This window comes from Lutjanus erythropterus, chromosome 5, assembly GCF_056507025.1.
Source record: "Lutjanus erythropterus isolate fLutEry1 chromosome 5, fLutEry1.hap2, whole genome shotgun sequence".
In the NCBI taxonomy this organism is placed as follows: domain Eukaryota; kingdom Metazoa; phylum Chordata; class Actinopteri; order Lutjaniformes; family Lutjanidae; genus Lutjanus; species Lutjanus erythropterus.
Genome location: NC_139321.1, coordinates 16,963,929 through 16,981,017, shown reverse-complemented (window position 1 = coordinate 16,981,017; position 17,089 = coordinate 16,963,929). Strand labels below are relative to the sequence as shown.

Here is a 17,089-nt window from a genome sequence, read left to right as displayed (position 1 = left end):
CCATTAGTCAGGCTGGGCTGAACTGTATAGTTCAACTGACCATCCGTGGAATGCCTCCCCTCCCCTCCCCTCTTTTCTCCCCCTTTCATCCACCTGGCATCATTTCTCTGCATCACTCAACCAGACTTTCTCTATCCTCCCATCACCTTTCCCCATAATCCCGCTCTCTGGCTCCAGCTCTGCCTTGGCACACACTCTGGTTTCTCCCTCTCTACCCTCTGCATCTCTGCACCATCTCCTCTATCTCCATCACTATCTTAAAGTACTTATGAAGTCTACACTAGGCTTTGTGCCTTATGCTGCTGCTGCAGCCCCAGGAATTATTTCTTTTGCCCGACTCAGTATTATTTCATGGTATACTGTTCCAATGCACCGCTGGACAATTGCTATCCCATTCTGCTGCTGTAGGCACTCTTTTTCACATAATGATGAAATACTTAATGTGAAGATTATATTGTACGCGCAGACATTTGCTTTTCCCAAACCCTTGGTGTGTGACAGAATCTACTGATGTCACGCTGTGGGTACTAACTTTTATACTTTTTGTTGTACTAAGCAAATGACGCCGATCTGATTTTGATATGTTGCCGCAGGGCTATGAAGACTGGCTACGGCACAAGGCTGACAACGAGGTGAATAAGTATCCAGTGACAGTGCTGGAGAACGGCCGCAGGATACGGAAGGAGAGTGAGAAGATCAAGGTACCTTTATATTTCCTCAGAGACATGCCCAGAGAGAAGCTGCTGGCAGCTCGGCATGACTGTGTTTGGAGTATATGCACAGGGGAGAATATTTCTCTGCTGAACTGATTAGATGTTCAAACATGGGTGTGATGGTAATTAATGTATCCAGGGTGCTGTGTGCAGGTTAATTCTCCAGTGCATACTCATGTGTTTGCTGCAGGTCGGTGGTTCCCAACCTTTTCCCTCAAGATACTCCTTGTCTATCATGGAGTAAACTCACAACCCTGACCAAGTGACATATTTTCTGGATATTTCATATTTTCAGTCTATAACAATAACAGTCCAGAACAACTTATAAACTGTATAATCTACCTAAATAACAAATGCAATAACTGCTATAAATTTTTTAGCATTTTTTAGCAATTTTTAGCAGATTATTCCAAGTGAATGTTGCATTGGAGAAGAGTTTTCTGGTATTTTTGGGACCTTTTTGTACAATTCTCTCTCTGCATTGTGTAGTTGTTACATATTTTAATAATCATACATACTAAAAAGGCTTCTTTTGTGTCAAATTCTGTGTTTTATTCTCCCCGATGCTTGGCCATTCATCTATTAGCTCTCTGGTTGTTTTAACTGCGTGGGTTTCCAGTGCAGGAGGAGGCTGTTTAGCAGAGAGTGAAGGCTCTGTGAATATAGCTTGTGTTCAGGTCTTCACTGTGCCCTTATCCTGTGAGATTGTTTCAAAGTGAATCTTGAATAATAATCTATACTTTAAAAATAATAAATCTATTTAGTTTTCTTCACAGAAATGAATGAAATGCTGAGTTCTACTGTATATTTAAAAAAAAAAAAGTTTTTCTACACCTCTTAAAATCAAAAAGGCCTTGCACCCCCCACATGAAGCTCTGTTGACCCCTTGTGTGGGTCGAGACCCACAGGTTTGGAACCAGCGCTGTATGTAACAGTATTTTCAAAGATTGATGGCTGTTCAAAAAATTAAACGCACATTAAACAATATTTTTCAATATGCAGAGTGAACCCAATGACTCATGATGGTGTTAAAGTGCTGCTGACTTCACTGAGAATCAACATCCAGCTGTCAAAACCAAAACATTGTCCCTTTGTTTAAAACTGTGGACAGCTGCTCTCAGTCCCAGCACAGGAGCTCACACAAGTTTTACTGCAAGCTACCTCCTAGTGCTAAATGGACTCGAGCTAAAGTAAACATTTGGGAAGCCAAAGAGAGCCAGAGGTTTTTTAGTAGTTGGCAGACCAAACCAGAGCTAGAAGGTGAGTGAATACTGACCTGCAGTCAGATGTTCATGTTGCTCTGTTAAAGCTGTATCTTAAATAGGCAATTGTTTGATAACAAAATAGCCACAGCAACTTTAATGAAATTGGCAGTGATGTGAGTTTATTCTGGAGTGTCTCTGTTCTCTAGTGGTACAATTTCTTAAAACTGTGATTGTTTAAATGTCTGTCATACATCCTGTGACAAATCCTACTGATCTGGTGCCTAAGAAGCAGGAGAAAGCAAACTGAAATACGTGGTGTTTGGTTTTGTTTCTTTGATCAGGTTGGAGATGTTGTGGAGGTGGAGGAGGATGAGACCTTTCCCTGTGATTTAATACTCCTGCAGTCTAGTCGAGACGACGACACATGTTTTGTTACTACAGCAAGTCTGGATGGAGAGTCCAACCATAAAGTAAGAAGGAACGCTCTGCTGTCCACCCTTTTTTCATAACGGAATGGTTCTGTTGTCATTTTGTGGTCTTTTCAACAAAGAAAAAATAAACTGAAATGTTAGTAATATATATGTAATTTATAAATGATGTGCTTATTCAGCTCAGGAAAAGGGAAGGTGGTGTTAGGAATGAGCAGATAGATTCTGTGGAAATGTTTCAATCAGAAACTGTTAGTAATTCTAAAAACTTTCAGTATCATGCCCATGCACTGTGGCTAAGACCTAAACTAACTGTATATGGGAGAGAGGTATTTGATGCCCTCAGAGAGGTTTTTAAACATGATGGGAGGGAAAAAATACTTATTCAATATATTACTTACAGTCTTGACTTGTATTATCAATGGATGACTGAAGCCACACCCTCCCACATACACCCTCAAACATTTCAAAACAACACACCCTGAAAGTTATAAAGAGGCTGAAGAAAAATGTCATTGCTATCTTCTGCACGCACTGGACTTATCTCAGATTTATGATCTAGTTTTTGTGTTTTTGTCTATATTTATATCACCGTTGTTTTCAAAGATAGGGAAGTTGTATCTATCAGCTTTGAAGAAAGTTCAAGTTCCTCTCTTGACTCCTTCTTCAGAAATATGTGTGTGTGGCTTTTTTTGTGTGTGTCACAGATTCTGGATATCTTTTGCCTTGCTATTTTCCTGTAGATTTCCTGTGTTTATGAGTGGTACAGAAGGCGAAGGCTAAAATTATCAGTTGACCTGAGCCAGTCAACGCTCACTCTCTGTCCCTCTCTCTTCCATTTGTGCAGACACACTACACAGTACCAGACACAGAGAAGGATCTGGAATCTCTCAACGCCACCATTGAGTGTGAACAGCCACAGCCTGACCTTTACAAGTAGGCACTCAACATGTGGCCCCAGCAAGTTTACACCACAAGCATGTGTTGTCTGCAGTTTGTTGGGCAATGTATTAACTAAATGCCAGTTGAAAATGCCCTAATTTACTCCAATATTAACATGTAAATTAAGTGGAGATGTTTTGGCAAGCCAGTGTTCTTTTGTTTAGTTGGTTTTATATTTGGAATAGTGAAAGTGGGCCTGGGTTCTCCAGTTATCTTCAGAGATAGTTGATTCTTATTCACATGTAAGAGTCTCAGCTCAACAAACACATAGCCTTTGGCTCCCCCTTCGGGTAAGGACAAGGAATATTGTCATTTAGCCAGGCATCAGAATGGTATTTGAGATGTGCTAAGTAAGACATGGCGCCAAATGCTCGCTATTCAGAGTCAATAAAACTGACAGCGTGCTGCTGGCTAACCACCAGTAATTAGCTGGCTCCCAAACCTTTGCAACTGATTTTAGGTCAATGAGTACTTACAGTTTTGTAAAGTAGATTGACTCTGCATGGATTTTGGACACCTCAAGTTCAAATCCACTCTGGTGTTAACAGTCTGAATGGGATGCAAAATAGATATCACATGTACTTTTTAGTGTCTGAGTGTGTGTGTCATTCTGTTCCAGGTTTGTTGGCCGTATGCACATTGAAAAAAATGATCAGGAGCTTACAGTAAGGTGAGAGCACTCATGCACAACTATCTCAGCTCACTTTAAGTGAGAGCAAAATCAAAACACAGTTGCTTAAGCACTCATTTGTTTCCCTTTGCATCACCAACAAATCATTATTCCATTGATCCTTCATTGCAGACAAGCATTAAAATTAAAACGGGCTGGCAATGCTTCAGCCACTGCTTCCAAAGCACTCCCACAGGCATTTATCACTGACTGCTTTGTAATGGCCACATAAACAAATGCCAGTGTCCTTCTCAAGAACACTGGGACCGGTGTAAGCCCAGACTGCAGTCATACTGTGTATTGTCACTGCGTATTTTAAAGTAGATGCCAGCTTGCCTGCCAGGTTTCCATTTAGAGTGTGTTTGAGTGTGTGGACGGCACAGCTTCTATACGACTAAACAGCTTGATCTCCTGATATGGCTGTGCAGGTCTTTGGGCCCAGAAAACCTTCTGCTGAAAGGGGCAACTTTAAAGAACACCCAAAAAATTTGTGGTGAGTCCAACGATATTTACGTTATTATAATAACATTTATTATTAAAGTTAGCTCGGTATCTCAAAAACCAATCCATCTTCTTCTCAATTCTTTCTCAAGGTGTTGCAGTTTATACCGGCATGGAGACAAAGATGGCTCTCAACTACCAGGGCAAGTCTCAGAAACGATCTGCTGTGGAGAAGTAAGTTAAGAGAAAATGGAGTACACAAATTGAAAATATGTGGAATACCTTTGGTAGCCTGGAAACCAGATGAATCTGCGAGAACATGTTTTATATGCTCTGGCAAATTCGTCTGGCCACTCTCCTGTTCAGAGGGATTTCCACCCTTACTAGATCTGGTTGGACCAATCACAACAGTTTGCTTAATATGGGGCGAGTTTGATGTGATGACTGACAGAGGAGCCTCACTGGTCCAGATTTGAAAAGTAAATCAAGATTCTCATACTGTAGTGGCTCCTTCTTGCCTCAGATGCCATCAGAAACACATTTCACTGTACTGCTTAGCTGTAATTTGTGAAAGATTGTCACCAGGCCCCTTTTTTTCTGCTTGAAACTGGACCAAGATAAGCGCCAACCTGCATGTGTCGCTCAGAAGCTATACCACACATTTCATTGGTGTATCCAATTGCATACAGATACCTTTTGGTCTGTGCCCCCTCAAAAAATTGTGAGATCATGCAGCAAAACCTTTGTTACTTATATTTTCAGGTCTATCAATGCCTTCCTTCTGGTTTACCTTTGCATACTGGTGAGCAAGGCCCTAGTGTGCACGACTCTCAAGTATGTGTGGCAGAGCAAGCCCGGACAGGATGAACCATGGTACAATGAAAAAACCCAGAGAGAGAAGGACACCAACTTGGTGAGTTCACATTTTAACAACCTACCTATCCCTGCTGTTGAAACTAGTACCAAACTGTCTGATCCCTCGAAATTGCATGTTTTTCTGACAGTTGTGCACTGCAAAACAATGATGTCAAACTAATGCGTCTACAGTGATGGAAACTTGCAGCAAGCAGGAGTCCTGGCAGAGAGGATGTAACAGTCTAAAACAAAGGAAGGGTGGAAACATCAGCAATGTACTGACACTTCTTTCAAAACAACATGGGCTTGAATTCTTCGAACGCCAAGTATTTGAAATAGTGCTGCTGCCTCCTGACAGAGCAGTGCGTCCTTTCCTGAGGGTCAATACCCTGTGTAATAATAACATAAGTGCCAGGCAAGCATGCTCGACAAATATCCTCTTTCATCCATTTTACTGTAGATGATGACAGACAGACTGCTGCTACAGCTAGCTCTGTCTACAACCAGCTGTTTGTACTGTTTGTACTGCTAAGCTTAAAGTTGCGGACAGTGGTCAGACTTGGAGATAATAAAATATACAATGGTTCTTAAAACCTGTGTAAGCCTAATGTTTTTTCTCACAGAAAAGTGATCAGGAAAAAATAAGGGAATCAATAAAGAAACAGACTGATAAGGACACTTGATAATTACATTGGTATGAATACAAAAACATATTCATTCCCTTCCCTAAACACAGCCATCCAAATCAAGCCTATATCAAAAATGGTGAAAACAGAGTCTAAAATTGGCAATGTTTTTGCATTTTTAATGTCTGGAGCAGTATGGGAATTACTGCTGCTGAAAGAAGAATAATCACAACAATAGTTCTTTATCATTGCGTCATTACACTGTATTATTTTCATTGCATATGTCATGGCACCAAGAGGACCACTGTTAATATCCTGTGGAGACTTGTAGCTGTAACTTAAGAGTTCACAGTTCCATTGCATTAAAGTGTTTTATAAGCCAGAGCCTCTTCTGATCCACACTAATAAAACAGCCACTGTGGACCTACACTGTGATATGATCTGTTTTATTGGCCATTAGCCTTTTGCCCTAGCCCTCAATGAACTGTCAACACTGTGATACAACCTTGGGATTTCTATCATGTCTTCATTTTTGTTGTTTAAATTATCTATCTATCTACTGTTCTGGGCTTAACACCATGCATATTATACCAACCTATGTTTTCAGCTGCCCTGCAAGCAAAATCTCCTATTTGTTAAGACAAGTGGTGCAGTATCTGATAATAATGAAGTGTACATTTAAATATGTGTCTGTGCTGTCATTTTTTCCACCAGTACCTAAAGATGTTCACCGACTTCCTGTCCTTCATGGTGCTCTTCAACTTCATCATTCCGGTGTCCATGTACGTGACCGTTGAGATGCAGAAGTTTTTGGGATCCTTTTTCATCACATGGGACAAGGACTTCTTTGACCCTGAAATCAAGGAGGGGGCGCTTGTCAACACTTCAGACCTCAATGAGGAGCTTGGACAGGTCAGGCAGATGGACAAAATTAAATTTAATATGTGAAATCTAATATTACTTGTGCTGGCTGCAATGCTCTCCCTCAACACTGGACTGGACTCGTAAATGGCTGTCCCCATTAGTCACTTAGACACAAAAATATAGGAGAATAGGGTCCAGGTTGAAAAATATCCTCATTTAACCTTTAAGAGTGACTCCATCAAAATGTGGTCTCCTGACTGATCTGTACAGTGCTAGAGTAAAATATGAGCTGCTTATAATAACGCCAGATTGGCTGTGCCGTCCTGACTTCTCCGGTTTTTATGGCACTTCTGACTCAAACAGTGCCGCCACAGATCAGTCACACTTGGTTTGCCAGATGATTACTTCAATTAAAGTTGATGCTTCGTTAAACTGATTAATGCGGTGTAATTCTTTCTGGGAGTAATTGCCTAATCTTATTGTTGGAACCTGTTAAATGGGCACCTGGATGTTTATGGCTTTGGAAGAGTTTGTCATGTATTTTTATCACATTGCCTGCAGGTGGAGTATGTCTTCACAGACAAGACGGGCACCCTCACTCAGAATAACATGGAGTTCATTGAGTGCTGTATCGACGGCTTCCAGTACAAATACCGGGACGCGAGCTCGGAGTTGGATGGATTCTGCGTCACAGATGGACCTGTGAACAAACTACAGCAGAAAGCTGGCAGGGTGGGTGTTGTGGTGTCCCTCCATCTGTTGTAAAAGTCACACAGGCGGCAACATATGGCCATTACATAGCTCACTGCTCAGAAAGACCCTCCTCAGGTCACCCACATACAGTCTCCTTGACATGTCAACATAAGCACTCAACATGGAGGGAGAGCAAAGTGGCTTTGTGCGCTTGACATGACCACCTGATAACACGATTGACTGTTGTACTCAAACACACATGTTGATAAGAAGTCAACCATTAAAAAATGGTTGTAAATCGTGGGCTTTATCTCAACTCCAGCTACTGTATATGGCTGCATGTAGGGCTGTAAATTAATTTTTAATTATGAACTAATAGGTCAATAAAATGCTGATACATATTTCCTCTATTTACTTTGGGTTATTTGATGTAGGCTTGTATGAGGTACTTGTCCGTAGTCAGCGTATTACCTACAGTTTGAGCCATACTCCCAGTTATGAGAAGCAGAGAGGGTCACCAACACAGAACCTAAGCAATGTGCTACTGTTGACTGGGTCAGGAACAAAAGGTAATTTAGCTACTTAAAAAAAGGTCTCCCTAAAAAAAATTAATATCACTTGAAGTGTAAATTATATGGTGAATATTTTAACCACTTTACTTTGCCATCAGATACCATTTTCTGATGGAGACCAGCCAAATATCGCTGACTCCAAACCAGCTAAACTTCATAGACAAAATCCATCATTTTACCTTGAAAAACACAACAGTTGCTGGTCTGTCACTGTCTCAGTATGTTTGTGTGTCATTATGTGACTTTGCTACCCTTTTAAAACACAAAAGTCACACAATACTGCGAAGAGTTGAGTCAGCGGTACACCAGCAACTCCTGTGTTTTGTAAAGTAAAATTACTTATTTTGACTATGGAGTTTGGTTAGTTTGGAGAAAGTGATATTTGAGGGTGATTTCCTGTGAGAAAAGGCTGTCTGACGGCAAAGTAAAGTGGTTAAAATCTTTTAAATATAGTGCAAGATTAAACTGGCATTGATTTAGTTAGACCTTTTTTAAGTGGCTGAAATATGTTTGGCTTCTGACCCTGCCCACAGCAGTTCATGTCTTAGTTTTCGTTCTGGTCCCCCTTTTCTAAAGTGGGGGCGTGCCTACTGCCATCTACTGTAGGTAATACACTGATTATGGTTAAGTACCTCATACAACCCTGCATGAAATAATCCGAACCAACCCTTGAAATGCAATTGACTGTATCTTATTTAAATTATTCAGCCATGTTCATGTTGTGTTACTAGGAGAAGGAGGAGCTGTTTCTGCGTGCCCTATGCCTGTGCCACACAGTCCAAGTGAAGGAGTCTACAGAGCAGGGTCATGGCCAAGGAGACGGGCGGATAGACCAGGTGGATGGTTTAGGGGTGGATGGAGAGGTAGTACATCCTCCGCAGGAGCAGAGAGGCTTTATAGCATCCTCACCTGATGAGGTTGCTCTGGTCAAGGGTGCCATGAGGTAAGAGATGGTCCTTTATGACATTGTAGCAGTTGTTCAAAGAGCTAGCACATTGTTTGAATATGAATATCACAGAATGTATTTGGAATATCCCAGATGGTATACATTTCATTATAGCATTTGGTCATAGAGGACATACAGGGTTCATGTATGATGATATGTCTCCATCTGCAGGTATGGCTTCACATTTCTGGGTCTTGAAAGTAAAACCATGAAAATTCTCAACAGGAACAATGATGTTGAAATGTAAGTCAGTCAGTACATAGACAACATGTTATTCATATGTCTGTTTACATTTGCACCACAGTTTTTAATTCTATTTTACTCTTCCTATAGGTATGAACTGCTCCACGTGTTGAACTTTGACCCCGTGAGAAGGCGAATGAGTGTAATAGTCAGATCCAAATCAGGTGAGTTTGAGATTACTGTCAGGTTTATTGCATTGAACCTAATTTCCTGTTGGCCTTCAGCACTGACCATGCTGTGTGTTTGTTTGTGTGTTTTTTTTTTTATGTGCAGGTGATACACTGCTCTTCTGTAAAGGAGCGGACTCTTCCATTTTCCCCCGCGTCAGACAGGAGGAGGTTGAAAGGATACGCATGCATGTGGAGCGAAATGCAACAGTGGGTGACATAAGCAAATTACTTCTCCTAGATTCTGTTATGTTTAAAAGTATATACTGTATGATTCAAGGGTCAGACAGGTTTTAATTTAATATTACAATGATGTTAAGACTTGTGTTGTCTTGTGTCTAACATTGGGTGCTGTCTGTCTGTCACTGTTTAGGAGGGCTATCGAACACTGTGTGTGGCCTATAAAATTCTCAGCTCAGAGGAGTACGCCCAGGCAGATGCAGGACTGAGGGAAGCTAGACTGGCTCTGCAGGACAGAGAGGAGAAGCTCATGACGGTTTACAACCAAGTGGAGACTGGCATGAGTCTAATAGGAGCCACTGCTGTAGAAGATCGGTGGGTTCTCACCTTCCTCTGCCCTGCCTCTCATTAAAGATCAGTGCCAAGAAATGTAGGGGGCAAAACCGGCTTGCATAAATAAATCTCAGAATACACCTAAAATTGATTAGAGAGGTCAAAAGTTTGCAGAACGAGGTGTCATAATCACCCCGTCCTGACTTAACTGTCCTTAAAAGGATAGTTCACCCAAAAATGAAAACTGAGACATTATCTACTCACAAACATACTGATTGAAGGTCGGGTTTAGTTTTTAGTCCACAAGACACTGCTGGAGTTTCACAGGAAAACTGTGCTGCAACAATGGAATTGAATGGTGACCAGTTTTCAAACATAAAAAAATAAAAGAATAAAAGCATAAAATGCCTCTATAGTGTTTGTCTGTTGTAATCCAAGTCTCCTAAAGCCTCAACATGCCAGGCTGCCTTGAAAAATGTCATTTACACCATATTTTTTAGCTAAAATCTTCACTATAGATCCTTAGCTTGGAGCCATGTTCACGTTCATGCACACATGCACACTGTCTGAACAGGATGTGTCTATTCTAACAGTGTGCAAATGACATGTCAGGGATTTGAGAGACTTGGATTATGCCAGACAGCAAGGATGAAGGTATGTTATGGGTTTTTTGGTTGTGTTTTTTGCATTTGAAAACTGGTCACAATTCATTTACATTGTTTTGGGGATTCTGTAACGCTGTTCTCCTGTGAAATTTCAGCTGTGTTTTTTGGACTAAAAAACTAAACCCAACCTTAAATTGGCATGAGGGTGAGTAGATAGTGACTGAATTTTCATTTTTGGGTGAACTATCCCTTAAAGAAAGATAGGAATGTTACTGTTTTCTGGTCGCCTCTTTGTTCTGTTTCTGTAATGATTCATTCTTCCTTTGTAATGTTTACCTACGATTAATGCAGCCTCAACAAATTCTGCAAATTTTTCACAGTAGAACCCTGTCAATAGCCTTTTCCTTTTTCATGCCTTTTATCACATGTCATATGATTCCTGGTAATGTTTTGTCCAGTATGATTTAAATAACGATGTGTGCATTCCAGTCAGAGGTTGTAATTTCTTAGTTGATGTTTCCAACTTCAGACTTAAAGGCGTTCCAGGCGCATGACGCCAAATGTCACTATGACAAACAGATGCTTCTTTGGCAAGTGTGTAAACACAATTGAACTCTCAGAAATGCAGCCTCCTTGTATATATAAACAAAACAATGGAGGAAAGAAAGGTACATGCATTGAGTTTTTTACTTGGAAACGCATCTAAATATTCTCTTCATTTGCTACCACTGCCGTAGTCTGCAAATGCATCCTATGCCCCCCGCTATTGGAGGGAAGAAATAAATTACCCAACAGCGGTGTCATATTTTGATGTTAATATACATGCAGAGCAGGTTTCACTGTGTGATGGTGTGTATTATTTTATTTAAATACAGGCAGATATTCTTAATGTTGCCTTGTAGTTGATGGTTTACAATGAGTGCTTCCATGGTCACTGCCATTGTTGTCACACTGCTGCTTTTTCAAGTCAGGGTGGACAGATTTGCTCTGAGTTCACAACTAGGAACTCTGATTTTGAGTGGTGTTCTATTGTGCTTTTTTTTTAGTAGGTGGTCAGAAGTTTTCGAGTTTCAAGCTGCCTGGAATGCAGCTGGAATTTTAACTCCACTTAAGTAGTGTTGACAGCCAATAGTGCCTTTTTCCCCCATAGCTTTTAAATGTAAGCTCACACTGCCATCTTGTGGTTGAGATTGGGTACGGTTTCAAAATCCAAGATTGTAAAACTTTTTAACAGGCAGCATTGCATGGTTTTATAATTACTGCTGACATCAGAAAATGCATGCCAGTAACCACCACAAAAATCATGCAACAGTTTATTGCATCAGCATGCATCAGTGTATTTCATCTGAAATGCATTTATGATGAATTTATTATCATTAGGAATAACTATTGTCTTCTCAAATTATTAGACTAAATGTATATGGAAATGATAAGATACCGCTCAATCTTATAAGTGCTCTTTTTTAAATGTCACCCCAACCCAAACTTAGGAAGGAATAATTGCATAAATTTGATACCGTTGGTGTAAACAAATGAGTCTTGGTAAAGAGAACCTGTTACCTGAGTATTCTTGCTACTAATATGTGTCACAGTTAGGACCAAATTTACCCACTGATCCTTGTGACAAGTGAGGGAAGACAGTCCTGCTCATTTAGGTGCCATTTCCATCCTAATACAGATTCCAATAGCTGATATTTGTGTATCAGGTGATACCGACTAACAATCAGATGCCAGTGCATTAATAATATAACAGCTGTATATTACTAACCTCATTGTGAGATGACCTGCCTCAGGTTAAACCCTTGTACAACATTAACAAATTCCAACAGAGAATTAATGCCACAGAACTTGGAAAAAAAACCCATAAGTTTCAGAGCTTAATAATTATCTGGTATTGGATTGGTGAATAGACTTTGTTACTTGCCAATGCCAGCATTTTAGGATGTATTGCAGACATTTTCCAATGGTGGTTTGGACCCACCCTAATTTTCGCTGAAAAAACAGCAGCCTTGTTTGGGTTTTGTGTCATACAGTGTTCTCCCATTGCTATAACACAATCCACTAGATATCCCATGAAATTTAACCCTGATGCTAGTGTTTTATTGAACTGTTTGCTTGTCTTTCTAGTGATAGTATTCATGTACTAAATTTAGTTAAACAGTCTCTCACTTGTCTGCTTTCGCTCCCCCAGGCTTCAAGAGGAGGCAGCAGAGACGATGGAGGCTCTGCAGGGGGCAGGCATTAAAGTTTGGGTCCTCACAGGAGATAAGATGGAGACAGCAAAGTCCACCTGTTATGCTTGTAGATTGTTCCAGAGGAACACAGAGCTGTTGGAGTTGACAGTGCGTACTCTTGAATGTGAAGGAAAGAGGCGTGAGGAACGACTGCATGAACTTTTGCTTGAATACCACAAAAAAGCAGTACAGGATGCACCACCAGTGAAAGCGGGCGTCACCAGGTCAGTACCTTGACTTTTGCGATCTTAGCCTCTTTATTGAGGTTATAATGTGATACTGAACTCTTCTACTAGGGTGATCATTAGAACAAACTGAATCTTATTGGTGATGAAGCCCGTTTCGCTGTTCTGTTTTGTAGGAGCTGGTCCTCGGCAGGCCAGGACTATGGTTTTATCATCGATGGAGCCACTCTGTCGATGGTGCTCAACTCCTCTGAATCCAGCTCGAGCAGTTACAAGAACCTGTTCCTGCAGATCTGTCAGAACTGCACGTCTGTGCTGTGCTGCCGCATGGCTCCTCTACAGAAGGCACAGGTCTGAACAATCAGTTCAAATGTGGAAAATGTTAATTCAGTAGAACAATCAGTTCAAATGTGGAAAATGTTAATTCAGTAGAAAGCTGAGATAATGATCAAAGGGTTGCGTGTATATCGTATGAGCATCGACATCACAATGTGCGCATTCAAAACATGCTATGACAAGTGTTTTGTAAGTTTGCTACTTAATAGAAAAGAAAAACCTGCACGGTTCTCATTTTCCATGACTAATCTAAAAGAGATGTCTGTCTGATAGAGCATAATTTAAGGATTTAAGAATTCTTGACGGCACAGTTTGTTGCTGCCACTTGACATCCAGGTTCTCCATGCACGGCAGACAGAGTGTGTCTCAGAGCTGCCTGTGTTGTTTGGTCAGAGGAGGAGTGATACGTCAGCTTTACCCTCAGCATCCATTCGTTTTGTAAAAACATAAGCCTGGTCTCTGAAGTCTGTGTCAAGAGAAGGAATAGTCCCGGGGATGTGTGTATTTCCCAGTCAGAGGCCAACGCTGCAAACCTTCTTGACCACTGACTACTGACTGACTGATCGTAGTAACTTTGAGTACCCATTGTATATATTGTAAATAATCACTTTTACTAATCTGAAAATACAGATGCTCCTATTTCCATTTTCATTTCCTGATTTGATTTGTTTTGTGGGGATCTACCATAAAATCCAGAGCTGACTTTAAAGTTGCCCCTACACACCCTCCCTACACACTCTCACTCTGTTTGCGTGTTTGCTAGTCAAATCAGTCAGCCTTAAGGGGAAGCGGGATAAAAAAAACAAAACCTCAAGAGCACGTCTGCATCGATGCAGACTTACAAACCACACTCCTCTCTGGTGCAGCACCTCTTGTGTTCAGGATGGAGGAAACACATTTAGTTCCGTGCGAGGTGCAGTTATTTCCAGAGGAGCACTAATAAGTTACTCTACCTCAAACAGAAATTTGTAGACATATTCCGTGCATGTGACATGACAAAAACATAGAAGAAGAAGCAAAGAAGCATGGGAGTGAAATTTTATTTCTGTAGTTAGCAATTTTTCCTTAAGCAAGCTTAATATGCCATGAATGCCCCTCATATCTACGTCAGTGCTGTTTATAAGATAATGTTTATTTCATTAAAATATCCATCCTGATGAATGTTCCTGTTTCTACCAGAGAAAGGTGAGGGCATCCCAAAGCTTGCTGGTGTATTTACACCCTCCCCCCTTATTTAAATGACCCTCCGCAGCCAACTCTGACTCCGGCTCACACTTGTCACAGAGTGGGAGTGTGTAGGGGTCCAATTGGAATTGGGCCTGAGACTGTAGGATGAGTCTTTCACTTGCACACTCTCACACCCACACCAATTTGGCTTTGCTTGCTTGATTCAGTACACCTAGTGAGAACTGAATTGTGTTTTGGTCTATTTGTTTTTTGCGGTGCTGGTTCACATTTTGTATTGTTTGACCTATTTTATTTCAGCTACATAATAATTATTCTTTAGACATGACTCTTACTGACAGGAGTCTTAATTTAATAGTGTTAAACATACAAAAAAATCTAGATTTTTTTTTTCAAAATGATAACTTGGTTACTCATCTTATGAAATTATTCTTCATTTTCATCTTTAGATTGTTAAAATGGTGAAGAACTCTAAGGGCAGCCCAATCACCCTTTCCATCGGAGATGGTGCCAATGATGTCAGCATGATTTTGGAAGCTCATGTTGGCATTGGTAAGAAATTTCATGTTGAAGCTAACAGAACTCTAACTGCTGTTAAAAAATGGGGGGATGGGTAACCTTTGTGTGACTCTTGCTTTCGGTGTTTTAGGTATTAAGGGTAAAGAGGGTCGGCAGGCAGTGAGGAACAGTGATTACGCCATCCCCAAACTCAAGCACCTCAAGAAACTTTTGTTGGCTCATGGGCATCTCTACTATGTTCGCATTGCACACCTGGTGCAATATTTCTTTTACAAGGTAGGAGAAAGAGACGCTGCCGTCACATTGCCATCATATCATTCTTCAGGCTGAGAACGTGTTGTGGGTTTTAGCAAAGCCTCTATTTCCCAAACACACCCACACGCTAAGTTGATTTGAGGATTATGTAGTTAAGAGATAGATTTGACAGAATCAATCCTCTTAACAAATTAAACAGATTTTTAGGTTTAACTCAGGTTAATGTATACCTAGACAAGAACGTACGATTCCATTTGATGGTCTTTGAAGTTTTGCGCATCGGTGTGAGTTTGTTCTTTTTCTGTGTTTGCCTGCAGAACCTTTGCTTCATCTTACCTCAGTTTTTGTACCAGTTCTTCTGTGGCTATTCCCAGCAAGTGAGTATGTCCTGAGGCCCTTTGAGGTTCAAAGATGTTCTTAACATGAAAGGAGGCAGTGTCCCTAGAATCCACACCTCCTCGTGTTCCTGAATGTCAGACGCTTTCCCTCAGATTACCCCTCCCTCACTGCCCCTCGGATGTTTGAGCTCTGATTGATATGTTAAGATACTGACATTGGCTGCACAGTACTGTAAGGATGACATGTTGTATGTAGATATAATGTAATCATAGTGATGTGTGTGTCTTGTCACACCGTTGCCAACATTTAATAATAAAATATAGAAATTCTGTAATAGATTGTATGACCTGATTGCTATATATATATATTTATAATATATATATTATAAAATCTGTATTGATTTAGAGTGTTTTATGGTGTTATGTTTATATTAAAACTGCTCCTGCCATTGAATATCTGTTAACTAGTGCATTAACCTCATGACGATAATCGATTATATTTTGGCATTTCTATTTGTGAGAGGGGAGACGGAATATTTCATTCTGCCCCTGACATAAATCTTTCATAAGTAGATGACAGATGTATATATTCTTGCTTATATGACATAATCTATGTGCAAGTATGATGGTGTGTATGAGTTTTGTCCTCTCCGTGATATTAACCCCTGGTTGCCCCGTCCCTCCTCCCCCTTCCCCTCCTTACCAACCCCTTCCCCTTCACCCCCAACCTCCTGCTCCCATCCTCCCCAGCCCCTATATGACGCGGCCTATCTGACGATGTACAACATCTGCTTCACCTCTATGCCCATCCTGGCTTACAGCCTCTTGGAGCAGCACATCTGCATGGAGGTTCTGCTGGACAATGCTACCCTCTACAGGTAAACCTGGGAACCTTCACTCATCTGCAGTACACTCAGAGGTAGATGTAGATGTGCTTCTTAAGTTGCGTCCATTAAACAGAGAGGACGAATAGTAATAGTAGTTAATATAAATAAAGATTTCCTTCTTTATGTTTTAGATCAAGGATCTCTGCTTAGACCTACAATACATCGATTTATTGAATGAATAGACAATATTTATTTTTGTCTCGATGTTAAAAGAAGTAATTTTAAATGTTTTAATCTTTAAATTTTCTTCTTATCAAATTGCGTTTGAGTGAAGAAATTTATGTATATGTACCTGAGTTCAAGGTGAATCATTAAATATATAAACATTTTAAAGATTATTATTTTAAAAGTTAGAAAGGGTTTGTATGGGTGCAGGCAATCCTTGAAACACTTGAATTTTAATGTAGTGTTTTCAATATTTGAATAGTGCGTTAATTTTGTATAACATGCTTGAAACTGCAAACATTATTTTCATAAATCGCTACCTGACTGAATAGTTAATTTTCCAGTCAAGGAACTACTTACAGACAGGTGACACATTTTGAAACATGAAGCTTTGTTGTGTTTCCTTTAATTTGTCACCCTTTTGTAGAAATTTTGCTCATTTTGAGAACATTTATTCTGGGAAAGTTTTAAAATTCACCATAACATTTATTGAAAAGTGGTT

The 17,089-nt window shown here is 40.3% G+C and overlaps 1 protein-coding gene across 6 annotated transcripts in view; it reads left to right on the top strand.

Annotated features, from left to right (window-relative positions):
• atp11c (ATPase phospholipid transporting 11C (ATP11C blood group)) overlaps nucleotides 1-17,089 on the top strand; it is a 61,909-nt gene that overhangs the window by 36,070 nt on the left and 8,750 nt on the right. For all 6 annotated transcript variants that reach the window (XM_084718909.1, XM_084718910.1, XM_084718912.1 and 3 more), the window contains exons 5-24: nucleotides 594-701; nucleotides 2,260-2,388; nucleotides 3,194-3,282; nucleotides 3,908-3,958; nucleotides 4,387-4,451; nucleotides 4,552-4,633; nucleotides 5,162-5,312; nucleotides 6,595-6,792; nucleotides 7,306-7,476; nucleotides 8,741-8,952; nucleotides 9,127-9,198; nucleotides 9,289-9,362; nucleotides 9,472-9,575; nucleotides 9,739-9,920; nucleotides 12,675-12,941; nucleotides 13,079-13,253; nucleotides 14,873-14,975; nucleotides 15,073-15,218; nucleotides 15,515-15,574; nucleotides 16,286-16,413. In XM_084718909.1, coding sequence (XP_084575035.1) covers nucleotides 594-701; nucleotides 2,260-2,388; nucleotides 3,194-3,282; nucleotides 3,908-3,958; nucleotides 4,387-4,451; nucleotides 4,552-4,633; nucleotides 5,162-5,312; nucleotides 6,595-6,792; nucleotides 7,306-7,476; nucleotides 8,741-8,952; nucleotides 9,127-9,198; nucleotides 9,289-9,362; nucleotides 9,472-9,575; nucleotides 9,739-9,920; nucleotides 12,675-12,941; nucleotides 13,079-13,253; nucleotides 14,873-14,975; nucleotides 15,073-15,218; nucleotides 15,515-15,574; nucleotides 16,286-16,413 — 2,567 coding nt within the window. The remainder of the gene's footprint in view (nucleotides 1-593; nucleotides 702-2,259; nucleotides 2,389-3,193; nucleotides 3,283-3,907; nucleotides 3,959-4,386; nucleotides 4,452-4,551; nucleotides 4,634-5,161; nucleotides 5,313-6,594; nucleotides 6,793-7,305; nucleotides 7,477-8,740; nucleotides 8,953-9,126; nucleotides 9,199-9,288; nucleotides 9,363-9,471; nucleotides 9,576-9,738; nucleotides 9,921-12,674; nucleotides 12,942-13,078; nucleotides 13,254-14,872; nucleotides 14,976-15,072; nucleotides 15,219-15,514; nucleotides 15,575-16,285; nucleotides 16,414-17,089) is intronic.